General features: G+C 48.1%; 1 protein-coding gene across 4 annotated transcripts in view; it reads left to right on the top strand.

Moving 5' to 3' along the window:
• Window positions 1-24,410, top strand: part of ERC2 (ELKS/RAB6-interacting/CAST family member 2) — a 987,816-nt gene that overhangs the window by 251,092 nt on the left and 712,314 nt on the right. For all 4 annotated transcript variants that reach the window (XM_030885545.2, XM_045290032.1, XM_045290033.1 and 1 more), the window contains exon 3: window positions 16,759-16,833. In XM_030885545.2, the coding sequence (XP_030741405.2) occupies window positions 16,759-16,833 (75 nt within the window). The remainder of the gene's footprint in view (window positions 1-16,758; window positions 16,834-24,410) is intronic.

The following is a 24,410-nucleotide window of genomic DNA, read 5'->3' on the forward strand; positions in this document are numbered from 1 at the left end:
GGGCTTAATTCTCAGTGAGTGAGGATGGAAGGCTGTAGAAGGATAGTTGTATTTGAATTGTGGAGCTGGAGAAGGATATTGAAAGTACCACGGACTACGGAAAGGACAAGCCGATCTGTATTGGGAGAAGTCAGGCCGGAGTGCTCCTTAGAGGCAAGGAGGGCGAGACTTCATCTTACATACCGTGGACCTGTGGTCAGGAGAGCCCTGCCTGGAGAAGGCATCGTGCTTGGTCCAGTGGAGGGGCAGGGAAAAGAGGAGGGGCCTCCAAGAGATGGACGGCCACAGCGGCTGCACCAATGGGCTCGGGCACAGGCACCAGGGTGAGCATGGCGCAGGACCGGGCAGTGTTTCATTCTTTGCAGTGGGTCGGCACCGACGGAATGGCACCTAACAACGACAACAACAACATGGACCTTCCACCGTGCCTGGTGATCTCCTGAAACCCGCTCTCTCTGTGCATCTGCCAGTTGAGAGATTTCAAGCCAGGGGCTCAGGCAGCCCTTGTGCTCTCGTGTTTGGCTCGTCTCGGCTTTGCCCGTGCCGTGGCACCGAGCAGCACGCATCTCCTCCTCAGGGCAGCGTGATACTCCCCCGCGTCCATGGACCCCCTTTTGTTTGCCCGCCCATCTGGTAAGGCTGGGTTGTCTAGAGAAACAAATCCGGTGGCGCTCATATAAGAGAGCGCTTTATATCAAAAAGTCATTATGGATCCAGAAGGCATCCGAGCCCAGTCCATCTGCAGCCCGTAAGTCCCTCCTCAGAAACATGCAGCTGCAGTAGCTGCAGGCTGTGACGGAGACTGTGAACAGGAGCAGGACGATCACAGGCCAGCGGGTGCACAGTGGCGTGGGCCCGAGGTCGTGGTCCACATGCTCAGTGCTTGACTCCGAGCTGAAAGCTTGGTGGTTCAAACCCCCCCGGAGGCGCCTCCCGACATGATAGGCCTGGTGGTTTTCCGTGGGGCCTCAGTCTCGGAACCCGTAGGGGTTGGTCAGAATGGACTGACTGCCTGGCAACAGATGACAAGAGCAATTTGCCTGCAGCTCTAGATCAGTGCATACTAGATACTCAGTAAGGTGCGCGTGTGTGTGTGTGTGTGTGTGTGTGTGTGTGGGTGTGTGTGTGTGTGAGAAACAATAGCCCTGAAGGATGATACTGCTAAAATAAGATTATAAAAATGCAATGTAGAATATGATAAATGGTATCTTACCCAGCTTTCTGCAGCGTTGGTCCAAACACACAGCCCCTGAATTGAGGGCACCAGCAGGTGCCCTTGGGGGCCTGCTCAGTCCCCCTGGCAGCCCTCCTCCTGGGCTGGGGCACTCACGCTCCAGAGGTTGTCGGTACAGTGAGTCTCACCTGTGACCTTTACTAGGGGTGTACCTTTGCATCACTAGAACTGCCTCCTGTGCCCTGCCCAGAAGTGCCCAGGAGGTCTGCTCCCTGTCCCAGGCAGCCTGTGGGCAGGGGCAGCTGGAACGGGACTGCATTTGGCCCCGTTGGCCACCAGGTAGGACAGACTTGGCTTTGCTGTTTACCCTCTAGGGCTGCCCACAGGTTCGGGTTAGGTTTCCTGAGCAACCTCACCCTTGCTCAGGCTCTTTCTCTGTTCTGTCTGCTTTTCCTCCTCCCCCCGGAGTTCCCTTCAGAGACCCCCCTTATTAAGCAATCACTGAGGTAGGTGATGGGGTGCTACGGAGAACACCTGGCATCGGTCCATCCAGGAACCAGTAGGGAGGGCATCACGGTTTTACACTTTCTCCACATCCAGCACCTGCTGCTTCTTCTGTTCCCGATCATGGCCGCCCTGAGGGACGCAAAGGGATGTCCTACTCTGGTTGTAGTTGGCATCTCCGTGCTGACTCCTGGCATGGGGTGCCTTTCCTGTGCTTGCTGGCCGTTTGTATACCTTATCTGGAAAAATCCGTTCACTATTAAGAAAAACATGAATTGTACAACATAGCACTTCTACTCATAGGTATGGACCCCAAAGATTCAAAAGCAGGGATTTGAACACACTTACACACAGTGGTCATCCCAGCACTCTTCACGTTAACAGAGGGGGATATAAACCAGGTGCCCTTCAGTAGGGGAACAACTCAGCAACATGTGCTCCTGGGGAAAACAGTGGACTGCTCAGCCCCGAAGGGAAGCAGTGTTCTGAGACTCACTACGATCTGGGTGAACCTTGGGCACACAAGAATGAGTGAGCATTAGTGAGTGATCTCACTTATGTGAAAGGTCTAGGCGAGGCAAACATGGAGAGACCCATGTGTGCAAGTGGTTGTCAGTGGCTGCCAGGCAGGGAGGGTGTGGTAGTTACATAATCTGGTGTCAAGTTGAGGATTAAGAGTATAGGGGTGGAGTCTAATCTGTCAATCAGGATTGAGCCAATGAGGCCTCTGTGTGGGCCTGGCGTTCCCCTAAGGATTCTGGGAACTCCTGTATTTTCCTTCTTGGAGGCAGGAGACACTCTCTCTATGCTCAGTCCCTGTGAGGCATTCTTGTTGACAAGCTACCTGGAGATAGGCTACTGGCAGCCAGAGCCCTGGACCCAGAGAAGCCATGTGGAGACCCCTGCCAGCACTAAAATGCTTATAACGCCACTGGATCCACAAGACTTCCCACCCACTGGCCTGTGATCTTCCTACATTCTGCATCATTGCATGTGTTGTGTGAGTCTGAAGAGGACTTTATAGACTGGTATTGGACAGATGGACTAATATTGGACTTGTGGACCTGTTGCGGACTGGCCTGGGATATTTTCTCATATTCAATTGCTCTTGTATATAAAGCTCTTTCTTGTACACATATGAGAGTGTCTATGAACTTGTTTCTTTAGTCTACCCAGACTAACACAGAGGGGGTAGGAAAGGCAATGCTGACAGAGGGGGGGACCTTGAAAATATAGGAGTGGTGATGATTGTATTGTTAATGTCACCAGATTGTTAATATTAAAATGTGTTTTTTATATATCAGTAATTTTATTGAGGGCTCTTGCAGCTCTTATCAGAATCCATACATCCATTGTATTCAGCACATTTGTACATATGTTGCCAACATCATTTTCAAAGCATTTTCTTTCTACTGGAGCCCTTAGCATCGGCTCCTCTTTTGCCTCCCTCCCTCACCCTCCCACCCCTGGGAACCCTTGATAAATTATAAGTTATTCTTTCCATATCTTACACTGTCCGCTGTCTCCCTTCACCCATGTTAATCTTAAAATGTTTAAGTGACCAATGGTGTCTATATGTATGCATGTACGTATGTGTAAAGAGACTCTTCAGTAAAAACCACTTTGTTCAGGACTTTGTCATCGTGAGAGATGGACCCGGTTTGTTCTGAAAGCCCCCCAGGAGTAGAACATGCATTCGTGGGCGGGAGATTCAGGGAGAGACTGGTCTAACGGAGAAGCCAGGGAGGTGAAAGGTCGACCACCTCCATGCACTCCTCCTATCGAGTTCCCCACAGCCCTGCCTTTGCTCCAGTGTGGGCGCTTCCCTGTCCAGCCCTGCCCCTAGCAGAGGCCCTACCAGAAGCGAACGTTTAGGGTTTGGGTGCTGAAGGAACCACACACAGAGCAATAAGATATCAAGCAAGGGCTGTGCTTGCAATCACGGGATACGTTTAGGTGAGGGGTATAAAATGGCATTTCCCTGGTTTGCCTCTCCTCAAATATATGTCAGACCTAGGACACTGCTTGCAATTCATGGTAAATGACTGTCAAGTTGTCTCCCTGAAGGCACCAGAGCAAGCAGACCCTATTGTCTGTCCCCCCACAGGCGGGCTCACTCCCTGCTCTTAGGGACAGTGGACTGCTTTCCTGAGGGCGAGCTCAGAACAGGTCGAACCACCTCCGTGACATCCCAGGTCGGGCTGCCATCCTGAATCTAGGATCCGTCCATCTTGTCACATGTACTCCTAGTCCCTCCTCTTCCTATGTCATGCACACCCTTAGATTGTCCCCCTCCCACTGCTGTATTGCCTATGGTGGAACCCCTTCCTGTGATGTATGTTGTTATCTGTGATCAGGGGGCTTGAACATCCCCAAAAGCTATATGAGCCTTGGTTAGGAACAAATTGCTCAGTCTCCTGCCCTCTCCTCCCGCACCTCCCCATGGACCACCAAGCAGGGCTGAGATGAGCATGCTACCGTGAAATGTGTCCGACCCTTTATTTTACTCTCTCTCCTATCTCTATGACTTTACTATAATCTTTATATTTTATAACCGTACAATTGCATCTACCACACCCATGATAGTGTTAGGGGCTGGTCTCCCCTCACATTTAGTTGCACCCTTAAGTCGCACTGGCTATGTGATTTGGGGGGTCTTACGTAACTATCTCAGCTGTATCATGGGCTGTAACACCTACCTGTGGGGTGCTGTGCAGATTCAGTCAGGGAGCAGATGGAAAGCACAAGGCGTGGCACGTGGCAAGCATTTAGTAATTGTGGTCGGTGGTGTTGAATTGAACATTTTGAGGTCTTGTTATTATAGTTATGAGCGCCCTCTTCCACGAGACAAACAATCCTTTTAGCTTCATATTGGGTACCATCTACTCACTTCCCACGGACAGGGACAATTTCCTAAAGAGCGCAACGTCCCCCAGGGTGGCCTGGGCTGAAATCTCTATGGGAACAGATCGCAGTCTTTCCTCCCATGGAGTGGCTGCTGCTCACTCATGATCTCGTGGCTTCTGACTCATAGGCAGGTAGAGCTGCCTGGGGGTTTCTGAGACAGGAGCTCTGTCAGCTGATGGCTTCAAATGCAGACCAGGGCTCCGAGAGGATTCTAACTGCGACCGTCTGGACTCCTCCACTTAAGTTTTTCCCCCCTTTACATTTTTGTATAGTATTAATGTCCTGCGTTCTCATGGCTACAAGTGCTGGGCGATGCCGATGCCCTGTTGTAACGAAAGTTTAAGCTTTACATCCAGCCACATATGAAATGTTCCTGCTGTACAGTCGGTGGGTTTCAGTCAACACATAATGTGCGTGTCCACCCTCACACTAGCATACAGAACAGTTTCGCTGCCCTAAAAATGTCCATATTCTACCAGCTCATCACCCCTCCCCCAGCCTGAAATGGGTACCACCTACCTGTTGTCTCTCTGGAGAGAGAGAACTTTTATAGAAAGTCAAATAGTTGGAATTATCAAGTATATATAATTTTGTTGGTGGTGGTTTTTGCTGATTTCTCTCTGCAGTATACATGGAAGATTCCTTTATAACTTTTTGTAACTTGATTTCTTTTTATTGCTGAATAGTACTTTATTTAATTGGTGTACCAGTTTGTTCATCCATCTATTAAATGGAGAAATTGGCTGTTCACAAATTTGACCATTAGGAATAAAGCGGATATAAACATTCATGTTCTACTAGGAGGCCAGACAGCAGAGTGGGCTGCTAATGGAAAGATCGGGAGTTTGAATCCATGGCTGCTCTGCAGACGAAAGGTGAGACTTTCGACTCCTGCACAGATATGGAGCCTCAGAAACCTGAGGAGGCAATCCTACTGGGCCCCATAGGGCACCGCACATTGGAATGCAAGATTGGGGATTTGGGTTAAACATGTACATGCTGCCTTTGTGCTTGTGTGTGTGTGTGTGTGTGTGTGTGTGTGTGTGTGTGTGTGTGTGTTTCCAATTCACTGACGAGAGGCTGAGGGGTGCATTTGCTGGATCAGAAGTTAGTCTATCATTAGTTAAGCGAGTTTGTTTAACTCAGCGGTTCTCCACCTTCCTGATGCCGCGGCCCTTTCACATAGCTCCTCGTGTGGTGGTGACTCCCCCCCAACCATAAAGTTATGTTCATTGCTCCTTTGTCACTGTCATTTTGCTACTGATTAATCAGGCGACCCCTGTGAAAGGGTCATTCAATCACCACAGGGGCAGCGACCCAGGTAGAGACCTGCTGGTAAAGTTGCAAGGACTAAAGCAGGAAGCAGGAAACAGCATGGACTGAAGGGTGAAGCAGGTGTGGCTACCACGCAAGAAGCCAGATGCACCCAGCTTCAAGAAGCCACTTGAATCAAGCCACATAGGAAATGCTAGCAGGGTAGCCAATTGGTTAGGGACACCTGGGAGTAATACTAGGCCTGCGATTCACCATATTCTCTTGGACAAGATACCCACTGCTCTCTGTCTCCACTTCCTGGGGTGAAAACGGAGGTCTAGTAGTACTGACCCTAGCCGGGTGAAGGAGCTCTACTGGCAATTGGCTGCATGATGGGCTGCTAACCACGGGGCCAGCAGTACAAAACCACAAGCCACTCTGCAGGAAAGATGTGGCCTTAGCTTCTGCAAAGTGTTAGAGTCTTGGAAGCCCATGGGGCAGTTCTACCCTGCCCTAGAGGGTCACTCAGCAGCAGTGAGTTTTCGGGGGGTAGGGGAATTTCTTGCGAAGGTGACACAGGTGCATGCTTGGAGAGTGTTCAGCACACCACAGTGTAAATAACTATTAGCTTGTATTCAGCTCACCACAGACTCCTTTGGGTCAAAAGATGTTGGAGAATTTGGATCAATAGATCAGTACCATCTGTCTCATTTCATTTAATAAATCAATATTATTAGAGGTGCTATACTCATTATTGGGAATAGGTATACATACTCTCTGGCCTCATGGAGTAGACCATGCAATGGTAGACACAAGGTTGTTACCATTTAAGTTGATTTATCATTTTGTCAGTTTATCATCTTCTCTCCAATGCACTCTGCTTGGTACCCCCTTTCCTCCCAGCCCTCTATGGTGGACAGAGGGAGATCCCGGTGGCTGATTTACTATGTAGAGCCCGCAAATGTATCCTGGCCTCCTACCGTCATCCATAGCCTTCTGCAAACCCGAGTCTCACAGTGTAGGCTCTGATACCAGTCCCTCCTTGGATTTCAGATTATATGATTTACAATCCTTTGGTCACTGTTTTAAAATACAGACATTTATTATCTCACAGACTGTGTGGTTTGAGCATTTGGGAGGCACTGGCTGGATAGTTCTGACTCAGAGTTTCTCAGAGGTCAAGGTCATGGGTAGGTTGTACTCATCTAAAGGTGTAGAGTGGACTGTCCACTTTCACAACAGCCCACTTACACAGCCATCGACAGGTGGCTTCAGTCCTTGCCACATGGATCTTCCAGAAGGTACCTTGAGTGTCCTCATGACATAGCAGGTAGGTTCTTCCCGAGGAAGTGACCCGTCAGAACCTGCCCTCGGGTAGTCTAGCACGTCCACTGTATCCTATCTGTTAGCAGGGAGTTAGCAAGTGCTGCCCCTGCCCGAGGGGAAGATAGCTAGGGGTTGACAAAAAATGCTGGACACCATTAACTGTCTCATGAGGAAATTATGTTTTTCCTCTGATCTTTTGAAGGAATATGGAAGATATTCTAGACCAGGGATGAACATTTTCTACGAAGGGCTAGGCAGTCCATATTTCTGTCTTTGTAAGTCGCCATGTCTTTGTCACAGCCACTCAGCTGTACCGTGGCGGTGTGAGCGCAGCCGTGGGGCTGTGGCAGTGAGGGAGGGAGCCTCGTTTCCACCAAGCGCTGTCCATAGAATGGGCAGCGCCTCCCACTTCTCCATCTAAGCATTTCTCACATTGCTGTCATTGCCTGGGGAGGTTCAGACTCCTAGTGACCTCAGGTACCAGAGACCAGAACCTGCCCAGTCCTGGGCCACCCTCACCCTCGATTCTAAGGCTGAACCAGTATTTTGAGCCTGGTGCCAACCCATCTTGGTGAAGGTCCTCCTCTTCTTTGCTGACCCTCCACTTTACCCAGCACAATGCCCTTCTCCGGGCCTCTCCTCTCCTGACAAAATGTCCAAAGTAGGAGAGATGAAGGCTTACTATCCTCATTTAAAAACATTTTATTAGTCAAGAAGTATATTTTTTGCCTTTTTAAAAACAACGGTGAATATCTACATAGATACACACACACAGAGTCACATCTGTGTACCAATCAACGTTTAAACTTGCCGATTCAGTGAAACCAGGTACATTGCTGTGCATCCCTACAAATATCCACGGTGAAATTTCCCTCGCCAAACACCCGCCTCCATGAAGACTCGTGGGAAAACGGAATAGAGAGATCACGGAACTTGCACCTTGTTCTTCCTTCTCCGTGCAGACGTGTGCCCTCTGCTTTTCAGTCCACATGGAGGACTACAGCTACTGACAATCCCAAGCGATGTGTTTTGGGGAAGGAAGATACATTAAATAAGAGGGGTGGTATATCCATGGTGTGGGACCAGTGTTTGCATGACTGTCAGGCGGTGGTGGTGGTGGTGGGGGGCTTCCCAGGAGAGGGGAGCATGGGACCAGATGGAGAAACCAGGTGGCTGTTAGGTGCTGTGGAGCCAGTTTGGCCTCGTGGCCGAGCAGCATGGCAGAAGACCGCTCTGCACAGAGCAGGTGCAGGCGCTCATCTCTGTGACAGCGGTCAGCTTGTCTTCCTTCAGCCCTGCTGGGCGGGTCCCCCTGCTGACACGTGGTGAGCGGCTGAGTGCTTAGCTCCTGGGCCAGCAGGGCGGGCGGGAAGCCAGGGGCCTTCACGTGAAGATACCATCAAAGCACATGTAACCACCCTGCACAGCCAGACGAGGAGAGCCGTGCTAAGTCATTGCACAACAGCCTCCCCGCCCCCTCCGCTTCGGCTGTTCCTCCGTTTATTGGGGGTTAAAGAGTTTTTCTTCCTACTCACTTTTAGGGACCATTCTGCCTGTCCTTCTTCCAAGACAGATTTATCCAGACTTCTGTCAGGTCATGGTATAATTTGTTCCACCTGATACTTTGAAACATTTTGTCTCCTCTGAGCTACAACCTGTTCTGTGATTGGTATGCAGTTTTCATGTACTGGTCAGTCGACTATGCAAATGAAGTATTGATGCTCTACTATGCAAATGAAGTATCTGTACTCCACTCCGCCAATGAAGTATCGATGCTCTACTCTGCCAACGAGGTGTCTGTATTATATTATGCAAATGAAGAGTCTGCGGCTCTCTGCGAGGGCACTGATTAGTTTGTGGACCCTGCTGAGAGGGATCAGGCTCAGACACTGATAAGGAGTGGTGTTTTCAGACAGGAAGACGCAGAAAGAAGAAGCTGAGAAAGGGAAGCAGCAAGGACCCTTCTACAAGTGCAGTAAAGATGGGTCCCAGGCTCTACCCCTGGGGATCACCGCTCCTAGGCTCTCATGCACTACCTGAAAGCCCCTTTCTCATGCACTACCTGAAAGCCCCTTTCTCATGCACTACCGGAAAGCCCCTTTCTCATGCACTACCAGAAAGCCCCTTTCTCATGCACTACCAGAAAACCCCTTTCCCAGGAACTGTTTCAGACTCCATGCCTAAAACCCTAGGTTCTTGTTACTTCTCTGTTTTGACCCCCATCCTCCTCCCCCTGCCCCCACTACCTGAGGAATTTTCTGTCAGAGATAAGTTAACACCACCTGAGTGATGAAATTAGAGGAAACGCATCACCTAGCAGTCAGTGTCACTAGAAGATACGACGTTTTGCTCCCAACCATCTATTAGGACACAATCCAGACATGATACCATTCAGTAGTTCAGGCATATCAAGCAGCGCTGCACAATCGCCACCACAATCATTTTCAGGACATTTTACCTTCTTGTACTCCTGATAGCAGTTCCCCATCACACCTGCACCACCATAACCTCTCCTGTCTCTCCCCCCCAGCACCCCCTTACAGGAACCCTTATTCTAGTTATTATCTCTATAGAGTCACCCAACCTATCTACCGAAAAACATAGAAAATACATAACAAAGTCAATAACATGACCAGCAATAACAAAACACAACAGAGATAAACTCCAAATTAACAAACAAACAGGAAATATCAAAAACCAGTTCAAATCAAAGTGTATTAAAAGAGAGATCAAATCCAAGGACGTAACCATTCGAGTCAGATGTATCCTGTTGCTCTCTGACAATGGTCTCTCCATGCTCTGTCTGACGGCCAGGTGATCCCATCCCTGGATTACGGTCAGAGGGAGACCGCCACAGGCTTATTCCACGGGTAGATCCTGCAAATGTCTTTCATGGTTCCTGCCCCATCCATGGCCTCCTGCACACCCGAACTTCACCATTTAATCTCCGATACAATTCCCTCCTGCGGATTTGGATGATTTCATTTGCAATCCGTGGGTCGCACGGTGCTGGTGTGCTGCTTCTTCCATGGGGCCTTAGTTGACGTCTCACTGAAATGTGAAACTGCGTGATGCTGCACATTGTCTGCTTTGGTTTTCCTTCTTTTAAAGCTGGAAGTAGGTGACCAGAAATGACCATCTCAGAGCCAAGCTGCCTACAAAACCCCGTTATTCTCAGAGCTGAAAGGGCTGTGAGCAAGTGGACCATCAAGGCTGCTGTTCTGCAGACCGGAGAGTGGAGGGCGAAGGCCCAGGCCCCAGGCGGACATCGGAGGTGGTCTCCAGTGGCTCCCACTAAGGTTCTTTCTTCCCCATCAGGGGCTCTCTCCCTGAACTCTGGCTTGAAGATGGATTTCCGGGTGTGGGCCTGGGCTTCAGTGGTGCCCAACATCTTGTTGGTATTTGCTGCTTTTATGTCCGTTTCTGGAGAGAACCCACAGCTTCGTCCATTTCTCCTGGAGACCTCTGACCCAGAGAAGCTGGAGTCCCACCCAGTGAGTGACTTCGTATGCTTGTAAAAATGTGAGTCAGGTCCATTCAATCTTGCCCTCATCATCCCTGCAGGAGAGCACGCCAAATACTCCTGGGGAAATTCATTAGGGCTTATTTTTCCTTAATCAAAAAAAAAAATTAAGATCAGTCCATAATGAGCGTGTTCTCAGATCTCTGATGGTTAAGGGAAAATGGAACATCCAGTTTCCAACTCATTTGGCTGACAGCTTCGAAAAATCGGGCAGGCAATTACACTGAAATCACTTTTGTGATCCCAGAGTCGCCAGGCACAGCAGGCTCGGGTGAGCGTGCTGTTCTGTTGCTGCTGGAAGCTCTCGCAGTACTGAACTCTGCTGGGAGCCAGGATGCGGACTACAAGGCTCAAGGCCTCAGCCCAGGCTGTTGCTGGCGGGCGTGGGTGAGTTGTTCCGACTCCAGCAGCCCTATGCACAGCAGAAGGAAACACAGCCTCACAATGGTTGTGACGTTTGAGCCTATTGTCGCAGTCACAGTGTTGATCCATCTCCTAGAAGGCCTTGCTCTTTGTCACTTACCCTCAACTTTACCGAGCACGATGTCCTTTTACAAGGACCGGTCTCTTTGGCACCATGTCCGAAGACTGTGTGAGATGAAGTCTTGCCAAGCATGCTTCTAAGGAGTCTCCTGGTTGTGCTCGTTAATTTCATTTACTGTGCCTTTTTCACACGGCCATTCGGAACGCCTGCGTGGTGGTGGGAATGGATAATATCCTTGGCTGCCAGCGGAAAAGTTGCAGGTTTGAGACTACCCAGAGGCCTCTTGGAAGAAAGGCCTGGTGATCTATTTACCCCCACTCCAGCCTTTGGACACGGTTCTCCTTTTACACACCTGGACTGTGAACCAGCCCAGTTTCTCTCTTGTTTCCCTTCTGTCATGGGACTCTGCCCATGTCTTGGGTCTCGGAGTTGTCTCATCCAGCCAGCAGACAGGAAAAGAGAGAGATCTGAGGGGTGGAGATCTGGACTGAATTGGGTCCCACCCACATATGCATTGTCAATTCCAACCTCGATGCCCGTGCTGGAGGGAGCCCTGGTGGCACAGTGGGTGACATGCTAGGCTGCCAACGGTAAGGCCAGTCATGAGAAGCCACCAGTGGCTTTACAGGATAAAGATGAGACTTTCTACTTCCGAAAAGATTTAGTCTTGGGCCCCCAAATGCGCACTTGTGTTCTGCCCCGTAGCTTCCGTATGAATGCCAATTGCCCCCATGCCAGCGACTGGTTCCAGTTTTACTTTTTGATGCCTACGGCTGAGGAGCCCTTGTGTCACAAGGAGTTGAGCACTGGGCTTTATCCGCTAGCTGCTCCAAAGGAGAGAGATGAGCCTGTTAGGGGAGGTCCACTCTTGCATGGGGTTTCTGTCATAACAACACCAGCTAACGGAGCCAGTTGGGGATAAGGTTTATAATGGGCCACGCTTGAAAGGCCAGGCCCTCATTTCTATCCACATGGCACGGACCAGAAGCAAGTCACATGACCCCAGATCAATTCCAGGCCTTGCCAGCACCTGCTGGACCCTCTCGTGAGGAGCGTTCTGTAGAGGACAGCTGATCCTCTCCACGCGCTACATCTCAGAGTCAGTAAACTGTCCCGGAAGGGCTTCTCAGATGTCCCGGGAGTCTCCTGGCAAATTCCATTCCTCAACTGGCATGTTAGACTCTGAAGTGATCCTCAGAAACTATGCAGCCAGAAAAAAAAATATTAGCATTTGATGTGAAAATTACAATTCTTGGGTAATTGCAATTTGATTCTATTCAGGGAGTGGTCTACGAGAAGTTGGGTTTTGAGCTGGTTTATATTATAATAGAATTTGTGTAATTATAGCAATGAGAATTCTGGGTGCATTTTTATGAAACTTTTGTAACAAGTGTATTTATTTTTATTGCATGTTTACCCCTAAAAGTATTTTCGTGCTTAGCTGAAATCGCAGGGCACGTACCTTTTACCCTTTGGTCTTTATTTTCACTGTGCTCTTTCATTGCTCCTCGGTTGTTTTTATTTGCTCTGTACACACCTAAGCCATCTTCTCAAATTGTCTTCTGCCTTTTATTCTAAGATGGGAATTGACTAGGACATGAAATGGTCAAGAATCTCCTTCTCACCTTTTCCTGTTAGGAGGCTATTGGGTGCTGTCTGCAGTCAGAATGAGGAGCGTGTGGGAAGGTTTCCTTCTATGGGGCAGCTCTAACACTTCCTCTCCCTTTTTCTTCTGTAGCAGGACATGGTAAAAACCCTAAGAACCCTCAGTTAATATCCTCACAATGTGAGAACTAAGTAGCTTTGGGGGAGGCTGCAACCCTTGGTGCGTCACTCAACTAACAGTGTGCTGGCTCCGTAGTGTGCCTTCCCTATGAAATGGGATGTCAGCGGTTGGCCTTACTGGTGAGTTTAACAAATAAAATAGACAAATTAATGATTAAATTATATTACAATCCAGCCCTTCCTAGTTTTTGTCACTACAGTTTGCTATTATCTCGAGGCCATTTACATGTTTGTGTCTGGATTAGCTGTTCTCAACCCATGAGTCGTGACCCCTTTGGGGGTCAAATGACCCTTTCACAGGGGTCCCCTAAGACCATCGGAAAACACATATTTCCCATGGTCCTCTATCCGTCTCCAGGCGGGTCCACCCACATGCAGATATGCTGATCTGGTGAGAAAGAAGCTATCTCAACCTTCACACTGACGTTGGCTTTTTATTCAGACTGTTGCAAAATGTAGCAATGGAGTTTACTGTCATTATATTAAGACTGTTACCCATGCTACACCATGCTTCAAGACAAAATTTCACTTATTTGTCATTAGAAATATATATTTCACAATATAGAATTTCATAATTTTTTGTGATTAACCATTATGCTTTCATTATGTTCAATTTGTAACAGTGAAAATACATCCTGCGTATCAGATATTTACAGGACGGTTCATAACAGTAGCAAAATTGCAGTGATGAAGTAGCAACGAAAGTAGTTTTATGGTTGGGGGTCACCACCACGTGAGGAACTGCATGAAAGGGTCAAGGCATGAGGAAGGTTGAGAGCCATACTCTACAGTGAGGTCTACTGTACATTTTGAAGTTGGCCGTGGTCGGTGCCCCCTGTTAGAGGTTTACCAGCACCCCCACTGGACTCACCACCCCACAGGCGAATGATGTGGTGTGAAAGATACAGTGTCAATTAGAAACCCAATAAATGACAGCTACTTGCAAGGCCAATCTGTCAGATGAGCAACAGACCAGGATCTGTTCAGAACATTTCAGCCATATCTAGGGAGCCCTATCTAGGATGACCGCTGTGGCCAGTGCTCAGAAAAGGACAAGGATTCTCTCACCCCCCCCTCCCCAACAGTTTATTGGCACAAAATTCACACATCAACAATTGAATGGTTCAGCCGTTCAGTCACACCAAGGTGAGTTGTACAATCACCACCTCATCGCTCTTAGAGCCTCCTACCCCTCCTCGTCAAGGTCACACCACCTTCCAACTGAGCTGTGCAATCACTGTCAGTTCTAATCCTCCCTCCTGTCGCCCTCACTGTCCATTCCCGAAATCCCCCTTCCCTCCCCATTGCCCACCGCCCCCCCTGCATTCCCTACCACACCTTGTATCAGTTATTCCCACCCAGTCCTCCTGGGCTTCACAGCTGGGAAACCCAACAGAAAACAGTGCAAGGCAAATCGCACTGAGGTGGAGGGATAAGGTTGCATTAGTATAAAGGCAAAGACACAAATGATATGTAAGAGGTAGAAGACCCCCACTAACATTCAAAAAGCCAGGGAAGAAATTTCTGTCATGGGACATCTAAGAGAGACTTGCACCTAGTACTAATTCAGGTCCTGTGTATAGGGAGGACAACTGCCTGCTACCAAGTTCAATCCCCCACAGTCAGGATTGCATGGTCTCTGACTGGTAGTGAGGCTACTTGGGACTCTTGCCGTGGCTAGAGTGGACCTGCCAGCAGCTCGGTCTGACTAGATGCTCTGCAGATGGGTTTTGGGCTCCCACTGTCCTCCATAGCTTCCACAAAGTGGTATTCATAATTTTAGGTCTGGTAGCTTTCCCCTTGCCATATTTGAATTTTACAATTGTCACCGTTGGATCACACAAGCTGGTGTGCTCCTTCTGTGTGGATTTGGCTGATTCCTTGCTTAGATGTCTGCTTGCTTGAATACAAGCCTTTAAGACTCCGGACACTATTCCAATTGATAGCCAGACACCATCTGCTTTCTTTACCACACTTTGCTGTAGCACCCTTATCTTCAGTGATCTCTTCCTGAAGGTGAGTATCGAGCATGATGTAAGAACTAAATGTTCTTCAGTTGGATGGGTCTCTTTCTGTTTCTCTAGTCATAAGTCAAGGATCCCTGGTGGCACCTGATTACCAGCAGGGCTGTTAGCTAACTGCAAGGTCAGCTGTTTGAAACCTCCAGCCCTTCCAGAGAGACAGTGGGCTCTTCTCCTGAGTTCCCAAGACTGTAGCTCTCCCCTGCCCCATGGAGTCACCTTGCGTCAGCACAGACTCGATGGCAGTGACATTTTGGCTTGAGAATGCATCACTCAGACTCAATAGTATTGGGCTCCTTCCCTCACAAGGGTCTATTCGTGGGGGAAATGGCCTACGTCCTATGGGAGAATTCTCATAAGCAAAAAGAAGCACATTTCTAGAATCGGGTTGAGAAGTTATTTCTCATAGTTGTGTTGCTGTGCCCCAGTGAAGACTCTTAAGAAGAAAAGATGTTTCTTGGACCCTGTCCACCTCCCCCTGCCCTCCTGTCCAGGTGGTGATGCCCTGGTTTGGCCTCTGGGCATGGCCCCTGGAGGCAGGACCAGGACTTTCTGGGCAATTGGCAGACTAAAGAAAAACATAATAATGGGCCATGGGCAAAAGCTTACAGACTGTTTTCCTAAGAAGGTCTATCCTTTATTGTGGGATTCTATCCCCCACCCCACCCCTGATATTTGCTATGTCAGCATATCCCTTTTTTGTGAATGGGACTGAGAATCGATGGTCATGATGGAGATAAGAGTTGTTTTAAAATGTCCTTACTTGGAAAAAAAGATTGGAAATTACGGTGGTCCTTTTCTCTACCTCTGATTAAATGTATTATTTGTTTTTTACACAAATATGTGCCGGATGGTGGCCTGCCCTGTTGGCGGTCACCTGTGCCGTGATGAACGTACAGTGGGTTTTCTAGGTTCTAAGGGCATGACTCTTTGGGTGAGGTGCAGCCAGTGTGGATGGTGCGGGAGCCGTTCCCTTCACTGCCGTCATTGGCTGCCTCCTTAAATGGAACACTGAGTAAACACCACAGCGCGCTCCAATAACAGTTGCCCCTTCTCTTCTCTTCTGCCAAGACCACTTTTCAAAGTCTCCTTAGAACCAAGTTCGAAACGGTCATTGTCCCGTGCTCCTTTTACTGAAAGAAATGCCCAGCGCATTCTGGATGCACTTGGGACCACATGTGGCCTTAACCACTTGAGCACCTTCATATTCATGCCCCTTGCAAGTTCTTGGAGCCACACGGCCATGAACATATCGCACACTGATGCGATTTTGAACAAGGACCGAAACTGTGAATTAGGAAGGCAGAGATTCCTCCGCAGGGTTCCATAGTGACACCGTTATCCTGAAAAGGTTTGGAATCGCCGATTGCAAACCTGCCTGGGAAGCCTGCAGAGGATTTGCCACCGCGTTAGTTAGTCACTGTCCCTCCCCTCCCCTTCCCTGCTCTGCCGGCGTTGGGAGTGCCAAGGAATGGACTTTAGTAAATTATGATTTGAGGCTGGGCATCAGCCCCGGTGCCGAACAGTACTTGGACCACGATGACTTGCCGGCTCTGTCACAGTTGACATTCATTATTGATGCACGTTTCAGAAATAGCGCATGTGCCGGGCGCTTTCCACCCGCACTCAGGCTCAGGCAGGAGGCGGCAGAGGAGGAGCTAGGCACCAAGCACCTGTGGCTCCATCCTGCCTGTGCGCTGTGTGGTGCCTACCTGGGTGAGGGGCATGGTGTAACAGAAGCATGAACCGGCAGGCTTACTTCTGTCGTGTTCCTCCGCAGGAACTGCATCGGAGGAGCCAACTGCAGCCGGAGCCCGCCAAGACCAAGGCTCTGCAGACGGTGATCGAAATGAAGGTAAGAGCCGTGCACGTGGGCGTCCGCCTTGAGGGAGCCTGACTGCAAGGGGAAACTCCCGAAGGGACCTTGTGTTTCTCTCTAGGCACCCCGGTGGGTGCTTTTGTTCTCGGATTGTTTTCCCTGGGTGCATGCCATTCGTGGGCCCTTTAAACAGGGGTTGCGGGATGGGGTTGGGGGGGCTTTTCTGGGTAAAAGAATCCGGGGCTGGAGGCTCCATTGACTGAGAGGAGCTGTGTTCATCTGGAGCCTGTCCAATGTTTTCAAGCCCAAGGCTGGTTCAGCTTGTGTTTTAAAAGTACATTTCTAATGCTGGGTTTGTCTTTCTTTCTTTTTTTTCTTCCCCATTCACATTACAATGAAAAGATGCTTTTGAGAAGCGAGGCTTTGGCAAAGGGAAGTTTCTTTTACTTATGATGGAGCCGGTAAATAATTAAGACTATGCAACTAGCCCAATTAATTTTTCAAAGAGTGATACTTGGTTAGAACACCAGATTTTCCCCCCTTCTAACTACGTCTGGAGGTATTAGTAATCGATGAACCCTCATCCAGTCTGTTTGTCTCTGAGGCAGCCGGGTGGAGGCAGCATTTAGAAAAAGAGCACAGACTAGCCCTGGGCAGATCAGGTAGGGCATTTAGAGACCCATGAGGTAAATGATGATCGCCAAGCCGTCATCTACCACTCGGCTACAGGCCCAAGCAGTCCCATTTCCCTAGCCCATCTCTAGAAATCGGAGGGCTGTTGTTTTTGGTGGTGTTTGTTTGTTTTTCACTCTCAGCTTTTACCAGAGGACACAAGTATAGAGCATTGGGTTTAAGAATAAATCACCACAGGTTTAAATTGCCACATTAAAGGAAAGAATTTCTTAAGGAAGGCGTTTACACACTTGCAGGTTCGCTGAGAGAGCTCGCTGGCCGTCTGTCAGTGGCCCACGAGAGGATCCTGAAGCTGTCAGATAGGATAAGGATTTTCCCTGTTGTTCTTGTAGCAAATGATTTCACAGGGTCTGCTACAAAAGATCCCTACATTTTAGCAAAAGAGAAACTAGAGCATACCATTGAGTTCTCGGCCTGCATAACCCCGTCCCCACAGCCAATGATGTCCGCATCCAAGTGGACTTTCTGTTTGTGGAAATAACATATAGAAACTGATTTAAACTATATATCCCTCCCCCCGAAAAAACGGTTGCAGGAAGTATTCATAATATTTTTACAGGATATGAGTTTGAACAAAATGTCATCAAGGAGCCAAATGACCATAGGATTATCCATATTTAAAATTTCTACTTTATCAATAGTTTTGAATGTGCATAGTTTTTACTTTTTGAATAAAAGCAGAAACAACTTCCAAGTCTACACTGGGAGAGAGCATGGCGCCTAACAGATGCTATCCTCTTGTCCCGTTGAGCCCAGATCCCAACCAGCCCACTCAGAAAGCTGACAGCCCCGCACCCCACGCCCACCCCGCTGCCCGCAAGATACTGAGGTGGAAGAAAAAGACTTGATTCTTTTTTTTTTTTTGGTAAATGGTCATTCCATTTTTCTTCTACCTACTTCAATGCAAACAATAATAGAAAACCAAAGGTCAAGAAAAAAGCCATTTTAAAATTGCCATTTTATTTGTTTATTTATTTTTAAAGATTGCGCTTTACAATCTTTGAAGCAACCAGGATAGGCATTCTTCCTGGTTATATGGTGATTTTTTTGGAGGGGGGGAGGGGAAATTTAAAGGTTTCCATACAGCCCATTGGAAGTATTTTGTGACTTTTTAAAGACAGACAACCTTGCGGGTCTGGTTTACTGGTTCTAGGATTGTATATTTTATTTCTAAAACAAAGGAGTAAGTATCAATATTCATTTAGTCCATATCCTTAGGAAGGCATCAAAGCCTATTTAGGGCGATTCAACTGCACATACTATCAGTAGGCTGAGGTTAGACATCTTCTGTTACGGATTCCTCCTAGCAGCACGACGATGTTGGGTTACAGACACAAAACCCCTCTTTAGGATGGATGCAGATCAGCCGGTTGATCGGGGAGCAGCGTCCCTGCGTGGGTGCCTATTGATTGACGAAAGCCTTGCCTTCGGTTTAATCTATATTCAGCTTCTCTACACTGCGTGACGGAGGCAGCTGGTCACCTGTGTTGTGTGTGACGGAAACTAGCTGTGTGTGCGCCACATGCCTGTGAACACGGAAGGGCATAGCAGGAGCCCAGTTTCGCGAGTCTTAGGGTTGACTGAGGAATCCTGGTGGCACTATGGTTACATGCCTGGCTGCTCACCTCAACGTTGGTGGTTGGATCCCCTTGGTGGCTCCTGAGGAGGAGCACCAGGTCGGGTCCTGTAAGTCCTCGGGAGCAGGTCTTCTCTGTCACCAGGGGCCACTCTGAGTCAGAATCGGCTCAGTGGCCGTGAACTACCACATCAAGGGTTGACTGCGGATCAGAGGGACTGGTAACCCTGTAGGTGGAATGTGAGATCCCCCTGGGTTCACGAAACACCTATGGTGAAGCATCAGTTAATCTGGTAGCTTGGAACACCTAACATTAAAAGGAGCCTCCCTAGAGCCGCTGGCTCTGTCGTTTCATGGAGCTAACGTGACTCTTTAGGGCTTAGACATGGCCCCTTTCTTTTTGGAGAAACTGAGGGTGAACATCTTAGACCTGGCACCCTCCGGGCACAGTGTGCGTCAGTGCCAACAAGCCACTTTGAACTTTTGCCAACGCGTAAGCCCCAGGAGCTGCTCGTTCCCACAGGTCTCTGCAGCCGCCTGGACTTCAGGAGCAAGGACATCGGGCTCTGAGGGGTGTCTTCTGCCTCCATCAAAGTCAGGGACAATTCTCTTGTGAAAAATCCTATGTACTACCAGCCAGGTGGCTAACATCATCTGAATAAACGCCAGAGAAGTAAAATTACTTATGGTTTATCTCCTTTTAGGAAGCTCCAAACTTTCATCTTGAGACTGATTTGGCCCGGCAGGTACGTGGCAGGCTTGCACGGAGAGCACTGTGTGTTTCTGTGTGGAGTGCTGTGAAGCTCCTCTTGCTTTGATGGCTTACGTTCCATGACAAGATTCCCTGTTTTGTCGATCAACATTAAAGACTTATTTTCTTTTGAAATAATTTACATTTGCAACACACTTTTACTTGATAGGATTTAAACACAACGCTCAAATTTCTACTTGATTTAGTTCATTCATAGAGCTGTGCCTCTATGAATTTTTTGTGTGCCTTTTCAAGAAAATGAATGACAGACATGATGGTGCTTGTCAGATTATGTTGATTTAAAAAATTTTCTTAGAACTTTTAAATGAATGAAAATTTAATATGAATAATTAAAGCCCACAGGGAATCTACTGGCTTACGTAATGAGGAGGGAAAAGGGGGATTGCTTCAGGCATAACTTCAGCAATTCCAATGATACTACCAGATTCCATTTCCTCTCCAGCATTTCTCTTGACTTCCTTCCGGTGAGCTCTGTATTCGATGCCCTCTGCCTGTCCATGTGGCGGAAACAGCTGTGAGGGTCACAGATGCGAAGGGCAGGTCAAACATCGTGGGGTTTTCCGTTGTTTTTTTTAAATCATTTTATTGGGGGCTCTTACCGCTTTTATAACAACCCATACATTAATTGTATCAAGCACATTTGTACATATGTTGCCGTCATCATTTTCAAAATCGTTTCTTTCTGTGTAAGCCCTTGGTATCACCTCCTGGTTTTTCATGTTTTGTTTTTTAGAGGGAGGGGTCGGCAGTCCTGATAGAGTTCCTTGAAGGTACAGGACAATCACAGGCGGGCTGTAACAAACGTGCAACTGCGTGGAGGAAAAGGAAAGCCCTGCTGAGGAATTCCCCCCATGGTGACAGTACACCCCGCAGGGAAGCAAGTTTTGTTGGGCAACTTCCGTGCAATGAACTGCTTGATGTGGCTCTTCACTGAGAGCCCGCTGGAGCCATTCCCACTCATAGTGGGCCCTACAGCGGGTCTGAGACGGTCAACCTTTACAGGAACAGATAACCGAGCTTTCCTCCCCTGAGCAGCTGGTGGATTGGATCTGCCCAACTTCTGGTTCGCAGTCCAGTGTGTACCCAACAGCACCCTCAGGGCTTCCACGTTGGAGAGTCTGTGCAGTTCCGCCAAATAGCCAGGTTGTTGTTCGTGTTGGGTGCCACGCAGTTGGCTCCACCTCACAGCGACCCTGGGCACCAGAGCAAAACACGCCCTGTGCTGCGCCAGCCTCACGATCGCTCCCGTGCTGGAGCCCACACCCAATCCTTGTCAGAGACCTTCCTGTTTGCCGCTGCCCCTCTGTTTTACCAAGCACCGTGGTCTCCCCGGACTGTTCTCTCCTGGCCACACGCCCACAGTACAGACGATGACGTGTGGCCATCCCTGCCGCTAAGGAGCACTCTGGTCATACTTCTTCCCAGGAAAGCGTGTCTGTCCTTTGGGCAAGCCCTGGGACTTTCCGTTTTCTTCGCCAGGTCACAATTCACGCACATCAGGTCTTCTTCAGGCCTCCTTATTTGGTGTCCAACTCAGCCCAGGTTGGTGGTCCACGTGGAGAGAGGGGGAAGGGAAGGAGGGCAAGGGAACAAGGGAGAGGGGACGGGAGAGGAGAGGGTAGAGAGGGGAGCCAGAGAGCCAAACATTGTGTTTTAAAACAATGAAAACACCAGCTATTCCTGGAGTGATGATAATTACCGAGGTTGAGCATTGAACGTCACTCCAAATTTAACAGCTTAGGACACATGTAGCTTCTTAGTCCAAAATTGTCTGATTTACTGATATTTATTCATCCAGAAAACAAACTTTCTGCCAGGATTGAAGTCAGCAGAATTGGGTGGGGAAGGGAGGGGAAAAAAGAGGAGCTGATACCAAAGGCTCAAGTAGAAAATGTTTTAGAAATGATGATGACAACATATGTACAAATATGTTTGATACAATGGATGTATGAAATATTATAAGAGCTGTAAGAGCCCCCAATAAAATTATTTTTTAAAAATTCTCCAGCATTGCCTCTAAAATAAATAAATAAATACAGTTAGCAGAATTATCAAATTGACCATATAATGGTTTTAGGACATTTGTAGAAAATATACCGGATCTGATATATTGCTAAACAATGATGAAGCAGATCAGAGGATCCCGGGTGGTGTTGTAAGTTAAGAGTTGGTCAGCAGTTTGAATCCCCCAGCCGCTCCGTGGAGCAAAGATGAGGCTCTCTCTACTCCCATAAAGATGTGCTCTTATCTGTGCTGTGGCATCTATAGAAATATGCTTGTGCTCTATAGGTGATATGCTACTTATGGATCATGTTGAAGCTAACGTGAAAAAACAGAAGGGAAGACTCCTCTCTATTTATTGAACAGCTAGTATATGCCAGTCCTTTAAAGAACTAGCTGCTCAATAAATAGATGCGAGTTCTCCCTCTTATTTTCCACGTTAGCTTCAACATTCAACAGCTCCTAGAAGTACCCATCAACAGCAGGAGAGGGTGCAGTTAAAGCACAGACGAGAGAGCAGGCACCCGCCAGGCGCATGGTGAGGACACAAGCCTGCGAGTGGGCATCGTTCCCCGATTTCACAAGTGAGAACTGTGTTTGGAAAGAGTGCACTGCTCAGCCAAGGCATCTGGGTGTCTGAACACGGACTTTTCCTCCACAGGACTTGCACCCCCTCTCCTCTCCTATTTTGTTTTAACAGAAGAGAGCCCACAGTTTCAGTTGTTTTCTCTTACAATACTATTGCTTTGAAGATTTGGCGTCCGGAGACTGGCATCCTAGAGGAAGCCCCAGATAGCTCCAGAGAGCTGGGAGGTCTGGCAGATATTTTTGACAAGGTGCAGGGTTCTAAGACAAGACTTGTTCTTTTGTGCTGACAGCTCTACAAAGAAACCTCCAGATTGGTTCCCTTCAGCCCACAGACAGTACCCTTGTCACTTCCCCGAGGGGTCTTTATAAGCACATGGACCAATAGCTCATTTAAACTTGAGGGGTCTTTATAAGCACATGGACCAATAGCTCATTTAAACTTGAAGAGCAGGCCCCTGGGGTTCCAATGGGTTTCCAGTTCAGTTGTAAAACCAGAACGGACCCACATTTGTCAAATGCAAGTGTCCCCAAAGATAACCAAGATGGGAAAGGATGCCTTGCTAAAAGTGTAATCTTCCTCTGTGTCACACGGGTCAGCCTGTGCCAGGGCTCTCCACTGAGAGAGTGGTCGCCATCTGAGCACCACTGGATATGTCACGCTCCAAGGTCACCGCATGCCCCTAGAAGGGCTTGGTACCCTCCCCTTCCCCCAGTCTCCAGTTCCAGGGTCCCAACCCATCGTTTGGTCCACATTGACACATCTGTGCCAGGAAGAGTCTGCTGCCTCTGCTATGGTTCAGACTGGTTCAGAGCCCTCTCTCCTCCTATAAAGAGCCCAGTCCACGAAGTCACACGGGGAAGGTCTTCCCTTAACGCTCGAGCTGCTATGGGGCGAAGCCAGTTGGACAACACCAAGCAACACTGACATTCCAGCATCATCGTTTAGCTTAGTTAGTTTCTGGGAATGTGTTTGTCCATTCTCCAGTTTAAGAAAAAACCCCTTTATCCCATCTTACTCTTTTCCTTAAAGAAATGGAAGCATGTGCTTTCCAAGTCACAGAAGAAGTACATACCAAGTTAAATGTTGCTCTGGATGGTATATGATTATTGCTTAGGTAAAAAGTAAGCTTTAAAAAAATATATAGAGAGAGACTGTTTTTTTCTAGCAGAAAAATGCTTTTTGCACAAGCTTTTCTTTTTTTATAGTTTATTAGGGGCTCGTACAACTCTTATCACAATCCATACATACATCAATTGTGTAAAGCACACTTGTACATTCATTGCCCTCATCATTCTTAAAACATTTGCTCTCCACCTAAGCCCCTGGTATCAGCTCCTCACTTTTATCCATCCCTCCCCTCTCCCCCCTCCCTCATGAGCCCTTGATAATTTATAAATTATTATTTTGTCTTATCTTGCCCTGTTCGACATCTCCCTTCACCCACTTTTCTGTTGTCCATCCCCCAGGGAGGAGGTCACATGTAGATCCTTGTAATCGGTTCCCTCTTTTCTTATCATGCCTTTTACTCAAAATGGTTTGATTGGGCTGCTAGTTAGTAATTCTTATTATTAATCGGTTTACTTTGTGGGAACTTAAGTCCTGAGGTGGAATTATAAACACTAGTGTTTAACTGAGCAACTATTTTGTACTCACTGCCTTGGAGGGACTTTGAATCAAAAGCACGCCAGCTTTTTCTTTTATTTATTTATTTTATTGCGGTAAACTACATATAACAAAAATATCATTTGACTATTCAGTGGCAATAATTACCCTCACAGTGTTACGTAGCCATCACTACCATGTATTTAAAAACCCTTTTCAACTCGTGACCCTTTCATATCCAATTCAGGCCACGATAGTGGGGGGTGTGGGGGGAAAGGAAGCATTTAGGAACTAGAGGAAAGTTGTACTTTTCATCATTGCTACATCGCACCAGGACTGGCTCGTTTCCTCCCTGAGACCCATGGGGATGTCCAGTGGCC

This window comes from Echinops telfairi, unplaced genomic scaffold, assembly GCF_000313985.2.
Source record: "Echinops telfairi isolate 266 unplaced genomic scaffold, ASM31398v2 ScPeMD7_31;HRSCAF=116, whole genome shotgun sequence".
Taxonomy (NCBI): domain Eukaryota; kingdom Metazoa; phylum Chordata; class Mammalia; order Afrosoricida; family Tenrecidae; genus Echinops; species Echinops telfairi.